Consider the following 21,332-nt stretch of genomic DNA (forward strand, 5'->3'; position numbering starts at 1 on the left):
TACTATGTGATGTAAAAGTTGGTCAATCTAGCTGACATGAAAAAAGGGTGCTTTTGGCGTATATAACGGTGGCATACATAATTACACACTACTTCATGTGATAAACGTTCATTTCAATGCATGAGAAGATGGGGCGCTGTGAAGACTAGACATAAAGACCCCTGATCTAGTGATCTGTCACTTGAAACACATCTCTCTCTGTGACAATACAGCATTGGGTCAGTCCCAGAAACTTGGCAAGGTAAGAATTAGGGACCTGCATAAATACCTCCTAAACAAATCCAGTAAATTCATGGGCTGCAGACAATATTCCAGCCTGTGATTTTTGCTGGGTATAGCTGATGAATGGAGGTCTTTTTCAGAAACTGGGATGGGTTTAAGAGAGCAGTTTGACAATGGCGGCTTTGTGCTGGGCTCAGCTTCTCGGAAAAAAGTCTGAGAGACTCTTTGGGACGGCTAAAAGGTTGACTAGTCCTAGAAAACAGCTCCAGTTGCTGTCATTTTCATGCACATTTCACAGAGCTACAAATCATAATGCATTGAAATAAAACACCAAAGTATTTTCAGAGATTTCATTCTGAATTATAATGAACATAAATTGTTTCGTAAACACCACCACATTATACGGTTTCAATTCGAAATACCATGCATTTTGTTTACAGATGTGTCTAGACTAGAGATCTTATCTGACGGAGAACATCATCTGCTATCACTAGGCATCACTGCCATCTACAGATTAACATTAAAAGTTCAGATACCAGTGTCCTCTGCTTCACAATAAATGATATGATTTATTTAAAAGGACATTTAAAAGGAATTATTACTATTGTATTTATGCAAATCTATATTCATAAAAATATATAATTGTGAAATATGTGTTTAATGTGTAATTGCTTTAGTCCATAAAATACATTGAATAAAATGATGAATGTTCCTTTGTCACTGGCACTCAAAGTCATCTAGATAGAACAAGGTCAGAGCAGGGTGTACACAAAGTTGTAGGAGGGGCAAGGAAACCCAAGCAGCTGGATAACATATTCACACTTAATGACTTACTTCTACTGTAGCCTACTTGGGATCGCACTACAGCACCATGGACATCAGCACTGCAATTTTAATAATTGGCTTTGCTGCAGTGATTGCAGCCTTCTTCCTTCTGGTAATTGGTCTAATGTACTCTGAGATGATGAATTCAGACATTCCTCAAGGGGTTGCAAATCGAGGGAAACTGCATGTAGTTCATGGCTTGTTTGTTGGCATATCAATTGTGGTGAGTATCTACGGAATTGTTATTGCTTATTATTTTATGTTTTATGCAAGTCAAATCATGTTCAAGTCTGTAGAAATAATTAATTATTCTTACTCTTTGGTGAAAACAAAAACATGCTTGTACTTGAATACTAAAAGAGAACTCTGCTCTTTAAAAGATGCTTGTCCTTTCTCTGTAATCGAAACACTGATAAAGCGTCAAGTGTGTAGATAAGAGAACAGGTCTGAATAAATGATGAAAAGCCAAAGTCATTCAGGCGTTCCATTGTTTGGGTAAGGACATAGCAGCAGAGTTTCACGATACTAGCTTGGAGTGGTGAGGAGGAGGAGTCTACCGTGTCTGGAAGCGACTTCACAATTCATTTTCGGGATTCAGGTTCACTCAAACATCGTTTTAAGCTTCGATTTACTATTGACAGTTACAGCTGTCTGATTTCGGGAACTGTATATCGATTCGGTCTCTTTAAATATTTGTCACTGATTTATTATTTTCAGTCTCTGAATTGTTTAATCAAACTTTTCAGCTCCTGATATCAAGGCATAAAACTTCAATCTAAAAGCAGATTTAGCTTTGAGATCTTGGAACTGTGACAGCCTCTCTCCTCAACAGGATTTTTAGTCATTTCACATACACTCATACAGTAGTGGGTGCATACATTTTCATAGTGGTCCCCCATGAGAATCAAACCCACAACCCTGGCCTTGCAAATGCCATGCTCTACCAACTGAGCCACACAGGATATTTAGTAAGTTTGCCATCACAGCCACATATGTACACAGTCTTGTGCCCTTAACCCTTTCTAAACGGACTATTGTATTTGTTGATTAAATCCGACATAATTTGTATTATTATTGTTATGTCATTTTTTTTGTGGTTAGATCAGCTTCAATATTGCAAATAGATTGTGGCTTGTATCAATGTTATTGTCTGCATAATTTCCAATCCCCCATATTATTTTGGGGTAAATATGTATATATACTGAACAAAAATGTAAACGCAACATGTAAGGTCTTTGTCCCATTTTTCATGAGCTGAAATAAAAGATCCCAGAAATGTTCCATATTTCTCTCAAATTGTGCAGAAATGTGTTTACATCCCTGTTAGTGAGCATTTCTCTTTTGCCAAGATAATCCATCCACCTGAAAGGTGTGGCATATCAAGAAGCTGATTAAACAGCATAATCATTACACAGGTGCACCTTGTGCTGAGGACAATAAGGCTACTCTAAAATGTGCAGTTTTGTCACACAACAAAATGACAAAGATTTCTCAAGTTTTGAGGGAGCGTGCAATTGGCATGCTGACTGCAGGAATGTCCAACAGAGCTGTTTCCAGACAATTGAATAAGCCACCTCCAACATCGTTTCAGAACATTTGGCAGTGCTACCAACCAGCCTCATAACTGCAGACCACGGGTACCGACCCCAGCTACACTTTAGCTTCAAGACAAAAGCACAGAATTGCTATAATGGATGTCTTCAGTACCATTAACCTATCAAAAATGAACAATTAACCCTCATAAGAATTTAAAAGTACAGCAAACCTACCTTACAACGTTACAACAAAATTACTAAAATGTAATCTAAACGTACACCAGGCTTCATTTTTATCAACATCATGCAAATCCTTACGTGGTGAAATCCATTTGCAACTGAAAACGTGGGTATAAGTGAATTCACTGTGAAGAGCTGTTTTATATGGAAGCCATATAAATGTTGACATATCATGCCACATGATTTGTCAACATGCACAATTAGTCTGTGCTTCAGTCTGATCAGCAATAGCCTACTGATAACAACCACAGCTGCAGGTAGCCTAGAGAAGCCTATGCGCTCTGATCCCATCTGGATCTGGCCAGGGGAAATGTAACATCATGTTTTCATAGCCTAAATTATGTAGTTATAGCCTAAAATAGGCCCATTTATTTGTGTTCTGAGAAAATGTGAATGTGATTTTGCTTATATTCACACTTCGGTTGGCTATGCTACCTAGGCCTTTTTAATACCAAATTATTGTCTGGAATGAACCAATCAACACAATAGTGATGATATGCTGTCTGACTATCTTTTTAGTTACAGGTGCAAAGGCCGACACAATGCAACCTTGCATACAGCAAGCTCAGCCTCGTTAGTTTTTAACCAATCACATTTGTTGTCTCTGTCTGTGAAAAAGGTTTTCATGTTTTCATCCTCCCTAGAGCCAGGATAATTTTTTACTGTATGACCTGAACCTGATTAGAAAATGATCTGGTCCCATCATAGCCCATATAAAACTAAGAAAACTACTCTGGGACCTGTGGTACCACCTCTGAAATCACCACACAATGTTACAAATGAAAAAACATATCCTAGTTGTATGATCCAACACATTTATATATATGTTGGGGATGGGCTTCCATAGTTTTACGTGGCTCAGTGCAGCCGGCAGCTACTGTCATTATTTCAGAAAGAACAGGCTGTTACTGCAATTTCAGGTAAAAACTCAAAATAAGTCTCAAATATTAGGAAAAAGTACTGTGTATACAGTAGGAGTGTTGTCTCATCAAGACAACACTGCACTGCATCAAGGTGGGCAACTGTCGGATGAGTGTTGTGCGCATCCTCTTGGGGTAGTGGTTGAGACGTAGCAAGTATCCAAGTTTACATTTGAGTCACAGACCGTATTTCTACAATGTTTAGTAAGTGTGAAGAGGCTCCTTAAAATTAACTGAGCTGTTGTATTCATTGTAGCATAATTTGAAAGCAACAAGAAAAGCTGTATTGTTGTAATTGAAAAATATTCCAGCTCACAATGGTTTGTGTTGACCTTATTTCTAAGGTAGGCTATAGGCTAAGCCACCTGAATAAAGTTGCATACAATGTATTAGTCCTTTAACAAGATATGCCCTCCCTTCTCTGTCTTGTCAGGGCCGTATCCTGGACCGTCTGGGTCTGTGTCATCAGGTCAGGTTCACCAGGTGGTTCAGAAGACGGTTCCTGGTCCGTATAAGACCAGTTCCCCCAGGCCTACGTGTGAAAGACCTGACCTTCTCTGAGGTGCCAGTCAGAGTGTATGAGCCCACGACTGGTTCACTGGGCCTGAGGAGGGGACTGGTGTATTTCCATGGAGGAGGATGGGTGTTGGGCTGTTTGGGTAATATGATAAGACAAAAATAATGTCTGGATGAAATACGCTGAGTCGATATTCACGTAATAATAAGGAATTCTCCTCGACCACGCCCACACATTATTTCCCATTGACCCCAGTGTAAAAGAAATACTGTAACAAAAGATGACGAAAAGCTGCTGTGTTATGCAATTTACATGTAATTGGGTCAAAAGTCCCAACATACGGTTCGCAATGCTCCCACATACGGAAGTAAAGCCTGTGAGAAGAGCCCTGTGTCCAAGTAGGAAAGGGGAGCCGGTGGGGAGCCGGTGTCCAAGCAGTATATATGTACAGTGTATTTGGAAATTATTCAGACGCCTTGACTTTTTCCACATTTTGTTACATCACAGCCTTATTCTAAAAATATATATATTTTTAAATCCTCATCAATCTACACGCAATACTCCATAATGACGAATCGAAAACAAGTTTTTAGGAATATTTGCAAATGTATTAAAATAAAAAACAGAAATAATTTATTTACCTAAGTATTCAGACGCTTTACTATGAAATTGAACTTCTGTTTCCATTGGTCATCCTTGTGTGATAACATGCGTCTTGGTGAGAGGTGTAGGAGTCAGGCGCAGGAGAGCAGGGATGTCTGAGAAGCGTGTTTTAATAATATAGTCCACCAATACAAAAGGCACAGAAAAAAATCCCAAAACTACGCTCTCGAATACTCGTGCAAACACACGGAGGAACAAACACAGTTCCGACACTTTACATACACGTGCGTAATAGCGAAAAAACAACAAACATCAAATACAATCGAGCGCAATACACACAAATCTAATCCTGCACGAATTACGGCAGGTAACAGGTGCCCTATATACCAACAGAAATCAAAGCAATTGAAAACCAGGTGTGAAAAGGAACACAGACAAAACAACCAGAAAAAGAAAAAGGGATCGGTAGCGGCTAGTAGACCGGCGACGCCGAGCGCCGAGCGCCGCCCGAACAGGGAGAGGAGTTACCTTCGGTAGAAGTCGTGACAGTACCCCCCCCTTGACGCGCGGCTCCCGCAGCGCGACGAGGCCGGCCTCGAGGACGACCCGGAGGACGAGGCGCAGGGCGATCCGGATGGAGGCGGTGAAACTCCCTTAGCATAGGTGGATCCAGTACGTCCTCCACCGGCACCCAGCATCTCTCCTCCGGACCGTACCCCTCCCAGTCCACGAGATACTGAAGACCCCCCACCCGACGCCTCGAGTCCAGTATGGCCCCGGTGTGTACACCGGGGCCTCGCTGCGATGGCGGTCAGCACTGGCCTTCTGCCGCCCTTCGGCCCGTTTAAGGTACCCGTGGGCGGCCTCCCAGGTTTCCCTTGAGCGTTTCACCCAATCGTCCACCGCAGGAGCCTCGGTCTGGCTCTGATGCCATGGTACCAGGACCGGCTGATAGCCCAACACACATTGGAAGGGCGACAGGTTCGTAGAGGAGTGGGGGAGTGAGTTCTGGGCCATCTCCGCCCAGGGGATGTACAGAAGTCAACCGACAGGTGTGACCAAGGCCGCTGTGGAACGGGAAGGGGTTGTAACTTCCCTCTGGGCAGGTGCCTAGGAGCCTTGCACTGAGCGCACACTGAGCAGGAGGACACATAAACCCTCACGTCCTTGGCTAAAGTGGGCCACCAGTACTTCCCACTAAGACATCGCACCGTTCTCCCAATCCCCGGGTGACCAGAGGAGGGGGATGTGTGAGCCCACCAAATTAACCTGTCTCTAACCTCCAGCGGAACATACACCCGTCCCGCTGGACACTGTGGAGGAGTGGGCTCAACACGCGATGCTCGCTCAATGTCTGCGTCCACCTCCCACCTTACAGGTGCCACTAGACAAGAAGCCGGGAGGATGGGCGCAGGGTCAATGGCCCGCTCCTCTGTATCATATAGTCGGGACAGTGCGTCTGCCTTAGTGTTCTGGGAGCCTGGTCTATAGGAGATGGTAAACCTAAATCGGGTGAAAAACATGGCCCACCTTGCCTGACGAGGGTTCAGTCTCCTCGCTGCCCGAATGTACTCTAGATTACGGTGGTCAGTCCAGATGAGGAAAGGGTGCTGGGCCCCCTCAAGCCAATGTCTCCACACCTTCAGGGCTCTGACAACAGCTAGCAGCTCCCGATCCCCCACGTCATAGTTTTAGCTTCGGTGGCGCACCCGAGCGCTGGGAGAGCACGGCTCCAACCCCAGCCTCGGATGCGTCCACCTCCACTATAAATGCCAAAGAGGGGTCCGGATGCGCTAGCACGGGAGCAGAGGTAAAAAGAGCCTTCAGGCGACCAAAAGCCCTGTCCGCCTCAGCCGACCACCCCAGACGCGTCGGCCCCCCCTTCAGCAGTGACGTAATGGCCGCTGCCACCTGCCTGACGAGGTACTCATAATGGCCGGATGTGGTACTAAACGCCGTCTTCCACTCATCTCCCTTCCGGATACGCACCAAGTTATATGCACTCCTGAGATCCAGTTTTGTGAAAAACCGTGCTCCGTGAAATGACTCAATCGCCGTGGCAATGAGAGGTAGCGGGTAACTATACCCCACCGTGATGGAATTTAGACCTCTATAGTCAATGCACGGACGCAGACCACCCTCCTTCTTCTTCACAAAAAAGAAACTCGAGGAGGCAGGTGAGATGGAGGGCTGAATGAACCCCTGCCCCAGAGATTCCGATATGTATGTCTCCATAGCCACCGTCTCCTCCTGTGACAGGGGATACACGTGACTCCTGGGAAGTGCAGCGCCTACCAGGAGATTTATCGCACAATCCCCTCGTCGATGAGGTGGTAATTGGGTCGCCTTCTTTTTACAGAAGGCGATAGCCAAATCGGCATATTCTGAGGGAATGTGCACGGTGAAGACTTGGTCTGGACTCTCCACCGTTGTAGCACCGATGGAAACTCCTACACACCTGCCTGAGCACTCCTCCGACCACCCCTGTAGAGCCCTCTGTTGCCACGAAATCCTGGGGTTGTGACGGGCCAACCAGGGGATCCCCAACACCACCGGAAACGCAGGAGAATCAATGAGGAAGAGACTAATTCTCTCCTCATGACCCTCCTGCGTAACCATACCCAGTGGAGCCGTGGCCTCCCTGACTTGCCCTGACCCTAATGGTCGGCTATCTAAGGCGTGCACTGGGAAGGGTTTGTCCAGCTGAACAAGGGGAATCCCTAACCTGTTCGCTAAACCGCGGTCAATAAAATTCCCCGCCGCGCCTGAATCTACTAGCGCCTTATGCCGGGACAGAGCGGAAAATTCAGGAAAAACAATCCATACATACATGTGACCAACAGGGGGCTCTGGGTGAGCCTGGTGCCGACTCACCTGAGGTGTCCGGGCAGTGCTCGGCCTGGCGTCTCGACTCCCGGGGGGACCCCCCCAGCACCGGTCAGCAGTGTGCCCTCTGCGACCACAGCTGGCACAGGAAAGGCCCCCTCCTCCGGTCGCCCTTGCTGAAGCACCTCCTAGCTCCATGGGTGTTGGAGTGGTGGAGCTGGGAGATGGAACTGACAGAGCCCGATCTGGACGTCTGCGGGTCGCCAGCAAGTTGTCCAACCGAATGGACATGTCGATCAATTGGTCCAAGGACAAGGTGGTGTCTCTACAGGCCAGCTCCCTACGGACGTCCTCACGCAAACTACACCTATAGTGATCGATCAAGGCCCTGTCGTTCCATCCCGCGCCAGCGGCCAAGGTCCGGAACTCTAGAGCAAAGTCCTGAGCACTTCTCCTCTCCTGCCTCAGATGGAACAGCCGTTCACCCGCCGCTCGACCCTCAGGTGGGTGATCAAACACGGCCCGAAAGCGGCGGGTGAACTCTGGGTAGTGGTCCCTCGCCGAGTCAGGATCGTTCCATACCGCGTTGGCCCACTCCAGGGCTTTACCTGCGAGGCAGGAGACGAGGGCGTTCACGCTCTCACCCCCCGAAGGAGCCGGACGAACAGTCGCCAGGTATAGGTCCATCTGGAGTAAGAAGCCCTGGCACCCGGCCGCCGTCCCATCATACTCCCTCGGGAGGGCGAGTCGAATTCCACTGTGCTCAGGCAATGAAGGAGAGGGTAGTGGTACTGGTTGGGGTGTAGCTGATAACGGTGTGGGAAGGCCACCTCTCTCCCATCTCTCCATCGTCGCCATCACCTGATCCATGGCGGTCCCCAGTCGGTGTAACACTGCCGTGTGGTGTTGAACTCGCTCCTCCACGGACCCTGGAAGTGCGTCCGCTCCTGCTGACTCCATAATTATATTGGTGCAGGATTCTGTGATAACATGCGTCTTGGTGAGAGGTGTAGGAGTCAGGCGCAGGAGAGCAGGGATGTCTGAGAAGCGTGTTTTAATAATATAGTCCACCAATACAAAAGGCACAGAAAAAAATCCCAAAACTACGCTCTGAATACTCGTGCAAACACACGGAGGAACAAACACAGTTCCGACACTTTACATACACGTGCGTAATAGCGAAAAAACAACAAACATCAAATACAATCGAGCGCAATACACACAAATCTAATCCTGCACGAATTACGGCAGGTAACAGGTGCCCTATATACCAACAGAAATCAAAGCAATTGAAAACCAGGTGTGAAAAGGAACACAGACAAAACAACCAGAAAAAGAAAAAGGGATCGGTAGCGGCTAGTAGACCGGGGCCCGAACAGGGAGAGGAGTTACCTTCGGTAGAAGTCGTGACACCTTGAGATGTTTCTTCAACTTAATTGGAGTCCACCTGTGGTAAATTCAATTGATTGGACATGATTTGGAAAGGCACACACCTGTCTATATAAGGTCCAACTGTTGACAGTGCATGACAGAGCAAAAACCAAGCCATGAGGTCGAAGGAATTGTCGGTAGAGCTCCGAGATAGGATTGTGTCTAGGCACAGATCTGGGGAAGGGTACCGCAAAATGTCTGTAGCATTGAAGGTCCCCAAGAACAGTGGACTCCATCATTCTTAAATGCAAGAAGTTTGGAACCACATAGACTCTTCCTAGAGCTGGCCGCCAATCTAAGCAATCTGGGGAGAAGGGCTTTGGTCAAGGAGGTGACAAAGAACCCAATGGTCACTCTGACAGTGTTCCAGAGTTCCTCTGTGGAGATGGGAGAACCATCCAGAAGGACAACCATCTCTGCAGCGCTCCACCAATCAGGTCTTTATGGCAGAGTGGCCAGATGGAAGCCACTCCTCGGTAAAAGGCACATGACAGCCCTCTTGAAGTTTGCCAAAAGGCACCCAAAGGACTCAGACCATGAAACAGGATTCTCTTGTCTGATGAAGCCAAGATTGAACTCTTTGGCCTGAACGCCAAGCGTCATGCCCGGCGGATACCTGGCACCATCTCTACGGTGAAGCATGGTGGTGGAAGCATCATGCTGTGGGGATGTTTTTCATCGGCAGGGACTGGGAGACTACTCAGGATCGAGGGAAAGATGAATGGAGCAAAGTACAGTGAGAGACTTGATGAAAACCTGCTCTAGAGCGCTCAGGATCTCAGACTGGGGTGAAGTTTCACCTTCCAACAGGACAACGACCCTAAGCACACAGCCAAGGCAACACAGGGGTGGCTTCGTGACAAGTCTCTGAATGTCCTTGAGTGGCCCAGACAGTGCCCAGACTTGAACCCTATCGAACATCTTTGGAGAAACCTGAAAATAGCTGTGCAGCAACGCTCCCCATACAACCTTGAGAGGTTGAGAGGCTCTGCAGAGAAGAATAGGAGAAACTCCCCATATACAGGTGTGCCAAGCTTTTAGCGTCATAGCCGAGAAGACTCGTGGCTGTAAACACTACCAAAGGTGCTTCAACAAAGTATTTAGTAAAGGGTCTGAATACTTATGCAAATGTAATATAATCTTTTTTTATTTTAAAAGATTTGCTAAAATAAATAATAAAACGTTTGTGCTTTGTTGTTCTGGTGTATTGTGTGTAGATTGATGCGGGGGGGGGGGGGGGGGGACTATTTAGGCTGTAACGTATCAAAATGTGGAACAAGTCAAAGGGTCTGAATACTTTCCTAATGCACTGTAGCTCAGTATGTGTCAAACATTTAATCACATGTAAGACATTTAACTTGGTTGGTCTAATCTGTTTGTAACTCTATTCACTACTTGTAGCTGTATAGTCTGTTTATCTGTGTTGTTGGTCTTGGCTAGCTTAATTTTCTGGTTGGTGGCTAGCACTCACTCACGTGGCTGCTAGCACCATCATGAATTTTTTTATTTTTTTCTGCGAAGTAGTGAGAGCTTGGGAGCAGGCAATATTGAAAAGTAATCTTTAGACATATACTTTTCTTAACTGTAGTTTTACAATTGACTAAAACAACAAGAAAATTGTGTTTGAAAAAGGTAACGTTTTTGCTGTGAGCAAATGGGGTATCCCAGGTAACTACAGGTTGTTTTCCTGACAGGCTGGCGTGGCTTACTGATTGGGAGTATTGCTTGTCTTGCAAAATGTTCATCCTCTGTTTGCTAAGCCTAAAACTAATTTTCTGTTTCTCGTGATTAGACACTGCAGATGACGTCTGCAGGCACATTGCCAAGGAGGCTGAAACCACTGTGATTTCTGTTGGGTAACTTTTACTTTCTGACTCACTGCCTCAAAATGTGATCCCAAAGCAGATTAATGCAGTGAAAGGGCCTGTGAAGCTGTCAAAGACTTGACATGTTGCTCCTTTCTCTACCCTCATACCTTTTAGATATCGGCTTGCCCCTGAACATCGGTACCCCACTCAGCTGGATGACTGTGACGCTGCAACATGCCACTTCCTGTCTGTGGCAGAGGCAGAGTTCGGGGTGGACCCAGGCAGAGTGGCAGTCGGGGGTGATAGTGCTGGGGGAAACCTGGCAGCTGCACTATGCCAACGTCTGGCCAAGAGAAAAGATGGACATCTGCTGTCTCCCTGTGCCCAGGTCCTCATTTACCCAGCTCTGCAGATGGCAGATTTCAACCTGCCCTCATACCAGCAGAATCATGCTGTGCCCATATTGTTCCGTGGCCGGGTGGCATTCTACTTCCTGCAGTATCTCAACGGGGACACGTCAGTGTGCCAGGACCTGCTGGAGGGGAACCATATCCCTGCTGAGATGAGGCTAGCCTTCAAGGAGTGGCTCTCCCCAGAACACCTCCCTCCTGAGTGCAAGGTGCGGGGCGAACTCCAGCAGGTACACTCAGCCTTAGACTACAAAGGAGAGGTGTACCACATAATCAAAGACGGTTTGGATCCGGAGGTCTCGCCGCTTCTAGCGGAGGATGCTGTTATCCGTCTGACCCCACCGGCCTTTATCCTGACCTGTGAGTACGACGTGCTGAGGGATGATGGGATCCTGTACAGGAAGAGGCTGTTGGACCTGGGACTGGACGTCACATGGCATCATGTTCCAGACGGCTTCCATGGACTTCTGGATTTTTTCAAAAAGGGCTGGCTAACCTTCCCGTCTGCAACACAAGCTATAAATAGTATTGTAAGCTATGTCAAAACACTTTAAGAAATGGATGTTGAAGTTTGATCTCTCTTTCATGTTCCTGGCAAGGGAAAGCAAATAAACACCTACACAGCTTAGTACATGTTTTACTCTTATTTTAATCAATTAAGGCATTTGTTTTCATTTCTACAGAAAATATAATAATATTCATTATTTTTTAAATTAAGACATATATACCATGTATGAGCTATAGACTAACTGCTGCATAATTCTCTGACATTTTATAATACATTTTATAATGCAATTCTAAAGTATGCATGCAAGTCTTATTATAATGCAGGTCCTGTGCCTCCTATTTGCCTCCGCTACTTCTCCAGTATTCTGTCTGTCAGTCACAGAATGTTTGCTGTATCCATCACAACAGAGCTTCCTCACCTGTCTGGTGCCTATATCACAATAAGATCAGGAGGAATGCACCATCATCCGTTCTGTTTGATCTAACTATGCTCTGATATTAGGACCAAATCGATCAGCTGCATGTGACACATCATGTTCAGTACCATGTACAGTAAACAGGAAAATGGACCCAACCTGGCTGGAGAATGGCGCAGAGGTATGCAAACAAAGTTCTAATTGGAAACTGGGTGGAAGAGAAGCTGCAGGTAGAGTTTATAATCTATTACATATTACATTTTCAGAGGAGACTGTCATGCCTCAAAGAAGAAAAAAACTTTGGGGACTCAGCATTCTCCACCCTAGGCATTAGGAAATGGAATTCCCTCCCTACTACCTTAATCACTAGTTACTTAGATCCTCCTCCATGGAGGTCAAAGTGTGGATCAAGGAGAATCAATCCAGCACACATTGACTTATTCTTATTGCACTCAAGTTTCAAGTGTCCTGTATATATGGTATTATTTGTTCTATTTTGTGTTTCCTGTATTTGTTTTAATCTGTTTTGTGCAGGTGGGTCTAATCCTGAATGCTGATTGGTTAAAACCGCATTCCAGACGGTTGCTATTCCACAAATTACCACCAGCGAAATCTATGACGTGCACAATCCACTGTCTCATCAGTTTAGCCAAACAATTTATAAACTTGACCTCCACTATAATAAGCATCTAGACATTATTTCACATTTCTTTTAGACTAACATTTAGTTTTCAACTGCGGAGATTTGAATAAACCTTGCTGTCTGTCTCTCCGACATTTGCAACATTGATTCAATATTCAAATTTGATCTCCAGCTGTCCCATAGCTATAGAACAAAAAGACTGAACGACTGGGTCGCATCTCTAGCAACAGAACCGATAGAACGAACGACGAGCCGGCTTGGGTAGCAACCCTAGATTTGTGTCGGGACTAAATCTTGTGGAATATAAATTAATTAATCAGAATAATGTTTTTAATGAAAATATGTCAATCATTATTTGAATATGTTGGTTGGTAACCCGTTGTATAAAAGTGATAATGCCCTTGAAGCCGGTGTTTGGAGGATATATCGGCACTTCGTCTCGGGCTTAACCACACCCGTGCCAATATATCCTCCAAACCCCAGCTTCTTGTGTATTTATCACTTAAATATCCCACTATACTACTGTGTGAGTGATGTGTTTATGTATTTAATTAACTTAATTTAGGATTGCCGATGAAAATGAGTTATGCTTAGATAACTCTGTTGCAAACATTCACTATTTGAAATTTGTTTAAAAATTGCAAATGGTCCCTTTAATATAAACTACGACTATAATCATAGTTTATTTGGGGATTTTCAGCTAACTTCTATCAATTGTTGTTGCTATTATGCATTGCCTGTGATGAATGTTGATAATTCATCAAATAATGCAACATTTGGCAAGAGTCATCAACAGTCATTATCAAGAGTTTAAATTACAGCAAAGTGTTGGCACAGCAGCCTTTCCTTTCTATCCAAATGAGATTATCCCAAGAAAAACCTGCACTGAATGTGAGAATGTGCTGTATCTCCTGCTTTCGGTAGCCAAAGATCTTCAACAAACTAGTTCAATGGCTGGTTTCCAAGGGTTCTGCTGCTTCTCAGTTGGTTTGCAAAATCTATACAAAAATGATTAGAGGGCTTCATTTAAGCTATCTACATCAGCACAGACTCCCAGTGTGAGAGACTTGAGAGTCAATCTAATTGCATTGATGCCAAGCAGGGCCATGGGCTGCTGCTTCAGGATCTGACTAGAGGGATAACTTTAGAAATACTGTACAACAGCATGGATCGATGGTGAAGTGTGAGTTTTGCTGAGCTCATGCTGGGCTCAAGCTTAAGTGGCTGAGCATTCCCTCTTCTTCTCATCCTCCTCTCTCCCTATCCTCCTCCTCTTCCCGTCTATTTACCTTGTCTGTCCAAGACAGTTCACCCGAGAGTGTAAGACAGCCACAACAGCACCAACTGTGCAGACTACCAGCCACAGAGGGCCAGACGTCATCGTGAGACAAATGGCGCTGTGGAAAGCTGAGGTCAGCCTTACACAGCATGATCATGATGTTATTAGCATTAGCAAAAAGCTAGTGAAGTTGGGTCTAAAAGTCTGTTAGAACAAAATCCAAACCTAGACCATTCGCATCCACTGAGATAATGAGCTAATCAATCAAAGAACAGTGTGCCCTCTTGTCATTGTTTTAAAGCCATGATGACCAGAATAATAGTGTGTTGTGGTGTGTTCCAGGGCCTTGCTGCCAAGATGCTCCTCTCCCACCACGGCACACTGCCTTCCCATTACCTGGTCACCCTCTATGATGAGATGTACAGGCGCCAGGGCTCCTCCACCCTGCTCACATTGTGCTCCTGGCATCCAGACAGGCTGGCGAGGATGCCAGAGAAGTCTGACCACCACCGTTATCCAATCTTGTCAGTTGTAATTACAAACTGGTGTCAAGTAAATAAAAGAAGTCAAGAAAAAAAGAAGCAGTGTTTAGGCAGAATAAATGGCATTTGATTATTCCAAATATGTCACAGATATACTGTAACTAATGAGTGCATCACTGTAACAGCTGAGCTCTCTCTCCTTCCCTTCCTTCTCCCTCCCACCTCCAACTAACTTTGGCCTGGTGGAGTCTAGACAGGTCTGTCTGGACCAGCACCAGCCCCCCTTCTCAACGCTAAGTGTGTACAGGACAGCGTACCAGAGGCACCCACTAAGTGCATTCTGCCAGCCCCGCTTAGCCAGTGTGCCACGTGACCTTTCCAGCAAGCTCCATCCTGCCAATCTGAACAATAAGGACCTGGAAATCAAACAACAGTCCTGTAGACAGGTCTAAGACAACTCGGTCTCCGCCAGCCTCTTCCCTCCCCTCTCTTGGGTGTAGTAACAGAGCTCAGGCTCACAAGCTGTTTAGATACTCAGGGGCCGTACTCAATGTGGTGCTGTTTGAGGATTACATTTTTTATTAGTCTGAGGCATGAAAAATTTAATGGAGCAGAACATTTGGGAAATCAAAAGACGTAAAAATTAAACAGGAGTCTCATTATAATCTCTTAAAGTCTAGGCTCTCTCTTCGTCTCTGTGTGTGTGTGCGTGTGTGCGTGCGTGCGTGCGTGCAGGAGAGGGAGGGATGGAGAGTCCGCAAATCATCTGATAATTTAGGATAATCACATGTAAATTATTTTTCTTCACACTTATCTAATATTTGCTACTTAAAGGGCTGTTAGTAGTGCCCTACCCTAGGTACTTTGAAATCAAAGAAAGTGTTGATGTCAGAGCTGACCTGGGTATTCATTCAAATCAGGAGCCACGAGTCATGTAAGGGGAACTCTGAGGGGACCATTCCATTAGGTGTTTAATTACAGGGAATCAAAGTGTTTAATTAGGAGGAATCAAAGATGCTTATGTTTGATGGTCAACCATCTGCGTCTCTCTTCTGCTGCTGCCTCAGCCAGTGCAGCTGAAGCCCTTTGCCTGCCTCTCTGTTACTCATCTCAATACTTAAGTGCACTGCTGATTTTGTGTGAGTCAGAAGACGGGTAGGTTGTGTGTTATTGGTTATGCTACACACAGTGCAAATGACTCCTTTGCATTTTCATGTTTAGTTATTCAGACACAGAGTCTATATATACAGTGTACATATATATATATATATATGTATATATACATAGACCAAACCACATGATGGCGCTATAGCGACATGTCACAAACTGAAATCCCAGGCAAGGGTGCTGTATCACTCACTGTTGTTCTTAGTCTATGATTGCTCTTTGTAAGAACAAACAGCTTGTTTTAAATGAACAAAGAATTATACTTTTATTTCAAATATGTATATTGTCAATGTAATTACGCAACACATCCATTAACAGCCACATCTATCCTCCTACAAATGCATTAATGAAGTCTGCTGTCAGAAACGACACATCACACAACAGAGCTCTGTTTGTTAGATTGTTGATGACTTATCATTGGAAATCTGTCACTGTTTGGAAGGAAAATGAATTTAATTTTAATAATGTTTAACCACATGACATAATAGCTAGCACATTGTTCCACAAAATGCTTACAGGTTTTTTTTCCAACAGAGTTGTATGACTGCTTAGATAAGTAACCTTCAATTAAATCTGCATATTTCTTTCTTCTGTTGATTAATACTGTACAAATGTAAGGATAAATATGTGTACTTTCATTACAGTCATTCGTTATTTTGGTACATGAATAACTGAACATGGTTCAGTGCTATCCTTATATCAACAATGTTGAAAACAACAACAAGGAGATTCAAAATGAGCAATTACTTTTGTTTATTGAAGCTCACATACATTATGCTGTAAGTCACAACCTTTTACCTCATGTCATATTTATAGATCACATGTGGGTAATTGTATTGAGTCCAGTCCCTGTGTGAGTCATATTTGTTCCCTATATAGTAACCAACTGTGATGGATTATTACTATATTACCCCACTGCTCCAAAGCATTATGGCTAGAGTGAATTAACTTAAGATTTTTTTATGAATTATTACAGGGGAGAAAGTGCACATCTTGCATGATTTAGGAGTAATGTAGTGCAAGGCAGGAGGAAAATGAAAAGAACAAAACACCTTCACAATACATATAATTTCTATGGCAGTGTACCCTAAATAAATCTAAACAAGCAGTAATCGAATTACCATTAATGATGTTAATATTTTACTTTCATTGCCTCTGATTAAGACAGCTGTGCTTCTCAGTAGGATACACTCAGCTCTGAAAAATGGCCTTGGTGCACAAGTAAATTAGATACTCCCTCACTGCTCTGTCCTTGTCTGTGCTGAGGAGAAGCATTCCAGGTTACACACTGGTCTGGTGAGCCTTCGTATCAGGAAGTGAGAGGAGAAACGGGAAAAGGATGCCCTTGGCTCCAGAGAGGACACTCAAATCATCTGCTACAAATCTTGGAGAGATCTCTTCAGCCAGGAAGCTCATGGTGAGCTGGTGGCTCATGCAGTAGATGGTGTCGTCCAAGGCGACACACTGGAAGGCGAGGCATTGGTCAAGGCGTTTGGTGCAGCACTCGTAACATAGTCGTGCCACAGTGTGATAGCGGTACACACTGATGCCTAGCTGCGGGCTGACATCAAAGCGATATAGGAAGTTCCTCACTCCCACTATCTCAGTGGTTCTCTCTTTGCTTTTCCTCCACACGTTGATATTTGGGTTGTAGCGCAACAGTGTGTATCTCAGTGTTCCTCCTAGAACAAAGAGCTTCCTGTTGCACACTGTGACATGATGGGCCACAGCAAATGTATCATTGGGCAGTGGGGCCACAAAAGTCCATCTGTCAGAGCGGGGGTCATAGCGCTCTACGGTAGACAGACACTCCCCTCCGATTGCATAGATGTAGCCCTGCAGGGCTGCCAGTTTGCAGTGGGGCCTGGACTCGTTCATAGGACTGATCTCTTTCCAAATTGATGTTACGGGGTTGTAGCAGAACACTCTCTTGGAAGGCTTCATCTCTCTATCTGCACCCTGCTGGCAGCCCCCCACTGCTACAAATAAGTAGTTGTCCATAGTGCACATGGCACAGCCTTTGGAGATGACTTCCTGAGGGATGGGACACAGTGGGTGCCAGCTGTCTTTATAATCATCATAATAGTAGAGACCACTACATGGTATGGTGGTGACTCTCTGCTCCCTTTTTGTCCCTTGAGGACTACTCCCCACCCAGTCCTGAGGGCCCATGTTGCCTGCCATTAGGAACTGCCTTCCTCTCATACGCTGTTTCTGGATCTCATCCTAATCACCTGCTCTCAGCCTCCCATACAGACCTGGGTCCCTGAGGATCTGGAGATAGTTGTCAGACATCACTCTAAGAGCTGACTGCTGCAGAGGGGCCTGCCCATGCTTCTTAGACAGCTCCACCTCCACGCAGTTGCCCAAATCAAACTTGGCCTTAAAGATCTCCAACTCTGAGCTGCCCATGTTCTCTGGAGGCAGATTTATACATTTGGCCCCAGCTATGGTTTCTAGGCTGTGCTCCTTACATGCACGGGGGTGCCTGGTGTCTGTGGTAGGACTGAGTGGGCTGACAGGGCTGGGATCCCCGGATGAAGAGGCCCGAGAGTGGGGAGGCTCAGTGAGGCTGCTGCCACATCTTCCAAACTCCACCGACTGTGAGTCCAGTGAATTCCCCTCAAACAGACCTAATATGGAGTCTGTGATGGAGTGCGAGGAACATTCCGCATAGTATTCATAAATCTTTCCTCGCACAACGCTCTGCTTCTCAGGTCCCTCCATCACGAGGTTGGCATCCTCCACTGTGATCTCTGCCTTTGAGAGGAAGGCGGAGTAGGCCCCATGCAGCCCCAGGTCTTGCCTCAGTTCCCTGCCCACACCCACCCACACACTGCCCTCCAGCCTCTGCAGAAAGGAAGGGGACAGATGGCCCGACGTGCTGGCCAGACCACTGTTATTAGGATAAGGGAGTTTCAAGGTGGATCCAAACTTGCAATATCTGATCTTAATCTCAGCCTCTTCAACTAACATGGGGATATCTATCTCAGCCTCCTCAACAAACACAGCAGGGACTTCTCCCTCCAACTCCAAGCTGTTGTCTTCTACATTTGATCCATCCTGCGGCGTAACCATTTCTTCAGTGTTTGCGAGCCGGCAAACATCTTTAGGCTGGGGCAATTCTCCTTCCCCTGTTCCTGTATTGGTGTTGTCAGGTGTCAGGTCATCCCTCACAGGGCTAATCTGTGAGTGGCCAGGCTGTTTGTCCCCATTGTTTCTGGAGTCATGTTTGGCTGTGCTTTGAGGCCGCAGTTCCATCTTGCAGTTCCGACAGATTCCATTGGGTGCTTCAGTGGGCCCGTCTGAAGGAGGCCTGTACCCTTGGGGCTGTAGAATCTGTATACACAGGAGATGAGCAGCACAGCGGCCAATGAACACGTCAGCCTCCCCAGCAGGTGAATGTCAAACTGGACACCCAGCAGGTCTGCTATGGGCATATATAAACGGACGTGTTGCCAAGTTTAACAACCTTTTTGTCTGGGTATTTCTTTCAGTGCATCTTAGCCAATGGTAGCCGGCACCCAGCGTGCTGCAGAGATCTGATGACTGTGTCTGTTCTCTCTTCTCTCTCTGGACAACATGTAAACTGATACTTGCAGCACTATTTGCATCCCTCACTGGAGGGGTGGGAAAGCGGTCATGTTCTACTTGCAGCAGGTGATCATATTTGCTCTGTCCTTCACTATGTAGAAAATAACATATTCATACCGGGATGTTTTTTGACTCAACTCAAGATGAGTTTATGATGTTGTTTACTGAGTGAGTATTTAAGTGTTTTAACAGCTTGGAAACTACTGTATACCACCACAAGGTTAAACTTGGATTCAGACTATTTGTGCTGTTTAGCCTAATGTTGTGGCCTGGATCATATGTCTCTATTGATATATCACACTCCCTCTCCAGTTAAACACATGGCAGGTTGCTATCTGCTGAGAACAGGGATTGACTAAGGCGTGCGAAAGGCTGATTGGAGGCATTTGAGGCCATAATTACCAGGATACAGTTGTTTGCACAGGCAAAAGCCAATAGCAAATGTCTCTCACTATGCAACACACACTATACAACACATTGGTTTTGGCTCAGCTACAGAGGGGAAAGAGACCAGGGGTAATGTTCATATAAAATGTAACTATACATTTGGTAACACTTTATTTGGATAGTCCATCTGTACACGCTTAGAAAAAAAGGTGCTATCTAGAACATAAAAGGGTTCTTCAGCTCTCCCCACAGGTTATCTCTTCAAAGAACCCCTTTTGGTTGCAGTTAGAACACTTTTGGTTCCAGGTAGAACACTTCTGGGTTCCATGTAGAACCTTCTGTAGAAAGGGTTCTACATGGAACCAAAAATGGTTCTACCTGGAACCAAAAAGGTTTCTCCCTGGAACCATAAAGGTTTCTCCAGTGGGGACAGCCAAAGAACCCTTTTGGTAACCCTTTTAGAGTGTAGATGCTCTACAGAGTATCAGTAACATTTCAAATAACTACCTACTAACCCTTATCCTAACCATAAACTTTACCCTAACTCTAACCTTTATTCTAAACCTAAATCTAATCGTAACCTTTGCAAACAGTTGCTTATCCACAGATAGTTTGTTGATAGTATGACAATCTGTAGAGCATCTACATATGAAAAATTCGGACTATCCAAATAAAGCGTAACCATACATTGGTAATTTAAGCACAGACTTTTAGTTTCGAACGAAATGACTGTGTTAAAGTATTAATGATGTTGTCATTTCTATCACACTCCGATGAACACGTATTGTATCATGTAAGAGGGATGCAGTCAGACAACCGTCGGAGCCTCAATGCCAAAAAGGAGTGTTAACTGTATGAGTCTGACAATATCATCCATATTTATAGACTGAATGGGCACACACACACATACATCTCTGTCACGCTGGAATCCTGTCGCTCAGTCACTGCAGTTGAGCTGTCAAATTTGAATTTGTGTTGCCGATAACGCTTGACTGAGTCCAGGGTCACAACAAAGAGCTGGTCCAGCAGCGATGCAGTGACACTCAGGGAGACGTGTCACTCAGGTAGCCATTTGAACGAGTGTCCTCTGTGACATAGACACTATTTGGCCATCTGATAGCATAGCTTCCAGAGGCCCGTAAAGGGATCTGGATTCAGCAGGCAAGGTTAGTCGTGAATAATTCACTGGTGTGCCACAAAGGCAGCTCCTTCTCTTCTGTGCCGCCGCTGTCTCAGGTGTACCATTCAGGAGCACTGCAGAACAAAATGATTGCCAGCATGTGCAGTGTTGTGCAGAGACTCTTTCACCTCTTCCCCTCCTGTGATATCATATGGACAGAAAAAGGGAAATGTAAACAGTTTAAACAGCCGTAACTATTTGAGGTGAACCATACTACTGCAAGCGTTATTCTTGGAGGATGGGTGGATTGTGTAATAGATTAAGATCATGAAAGGGAGGATACGGGGAAGTGAACGCTGTGGCTACATGACTAGCAGAGGACGAAATAACCTTAAGGTAA

General features: G+C 45.3%; 3 protein-coding genes across 3 annotated transcripts; 1 reads left to right on the plus strand and 2 right to left on the minus strand.

The window, feature by feature from the left end:
* Positions 1 to 1,019: 1,019 nt before the first annotated feature.
* On the plus strand, positions 1,020 to 11,965 carry aadacl4 (arylacetamide deacetylase-like 4). Its single transcript, XM_020482187.2, has 4 exons — positions 1,020 to 1,270; positions 4,176 to 4,401; positions 10,912 to 10,975; positions 11,102 to 11,965. Exons 1-4 carry the CDS (start codon positions 1,094 to 1,096, stop codon positions 11,889 to 11,891), a joined length of 1,257 nt encoding a protein of 418 aa, XP_020337776.1. The 5' UTR covers positions 1,020 to 1,093; the 3' UTR covers positions 11,892 to 11,965.
* Positions 11,966 to 16,569: 4,604 nt separating this feature from the next.
* On the minus strand, positions 16,570 to 18,285 carry LOC109890207 (kelch domain-containing protein 7A-like). Its single transcript, XM_020482189.2, has one exon. It carries the CDS (start codon positions 18,034 to 18,036, stop codon positions 17,113 to 17,115), a length of 924 nt encoding a protein of 307 aa, XP_020337778.1. The 5' UTR covers positions 18,037 to 18,285; the 3' UTR covers positions 16,570 to 17,112.
* Positions 16,570 to 19,103, minus strand: LOC109890206 (kelch domain-containing protein 7A-like). The gene has a single exon (XM_031825093.1). The coding sequence runs from the start codon at positions 19,090 to 19,092 to the stop codon at positions 18,058 to 18,060; it is 1,035 nt and encodes a 344-aa protein (XP_031680953.1). The 5' UTR covers positions 19,093 to 19,103; the 3' UTR covers positions 16,570 to 18,057.
* Positions 19,104 to 21,332: the final 2,229 nt, after the last annotated feature.

This window comes from Oncorhynchus kisutch, linkage group LG5 (genome assembly GCF_002021735.2).
Source record: "Oncorhynchus kisutch isolate 150728-3 linkage group LG5, Okis_V2, whole genome shotgun sequence".
Taxonomy (NCBI): domain Eukaryota; kingdom Metazoa; phylum Chordata; class Actinopteri; order Salmoniformes; family Salmonidae; genus Oncorhynchus; species Oncorhynchus kisutch.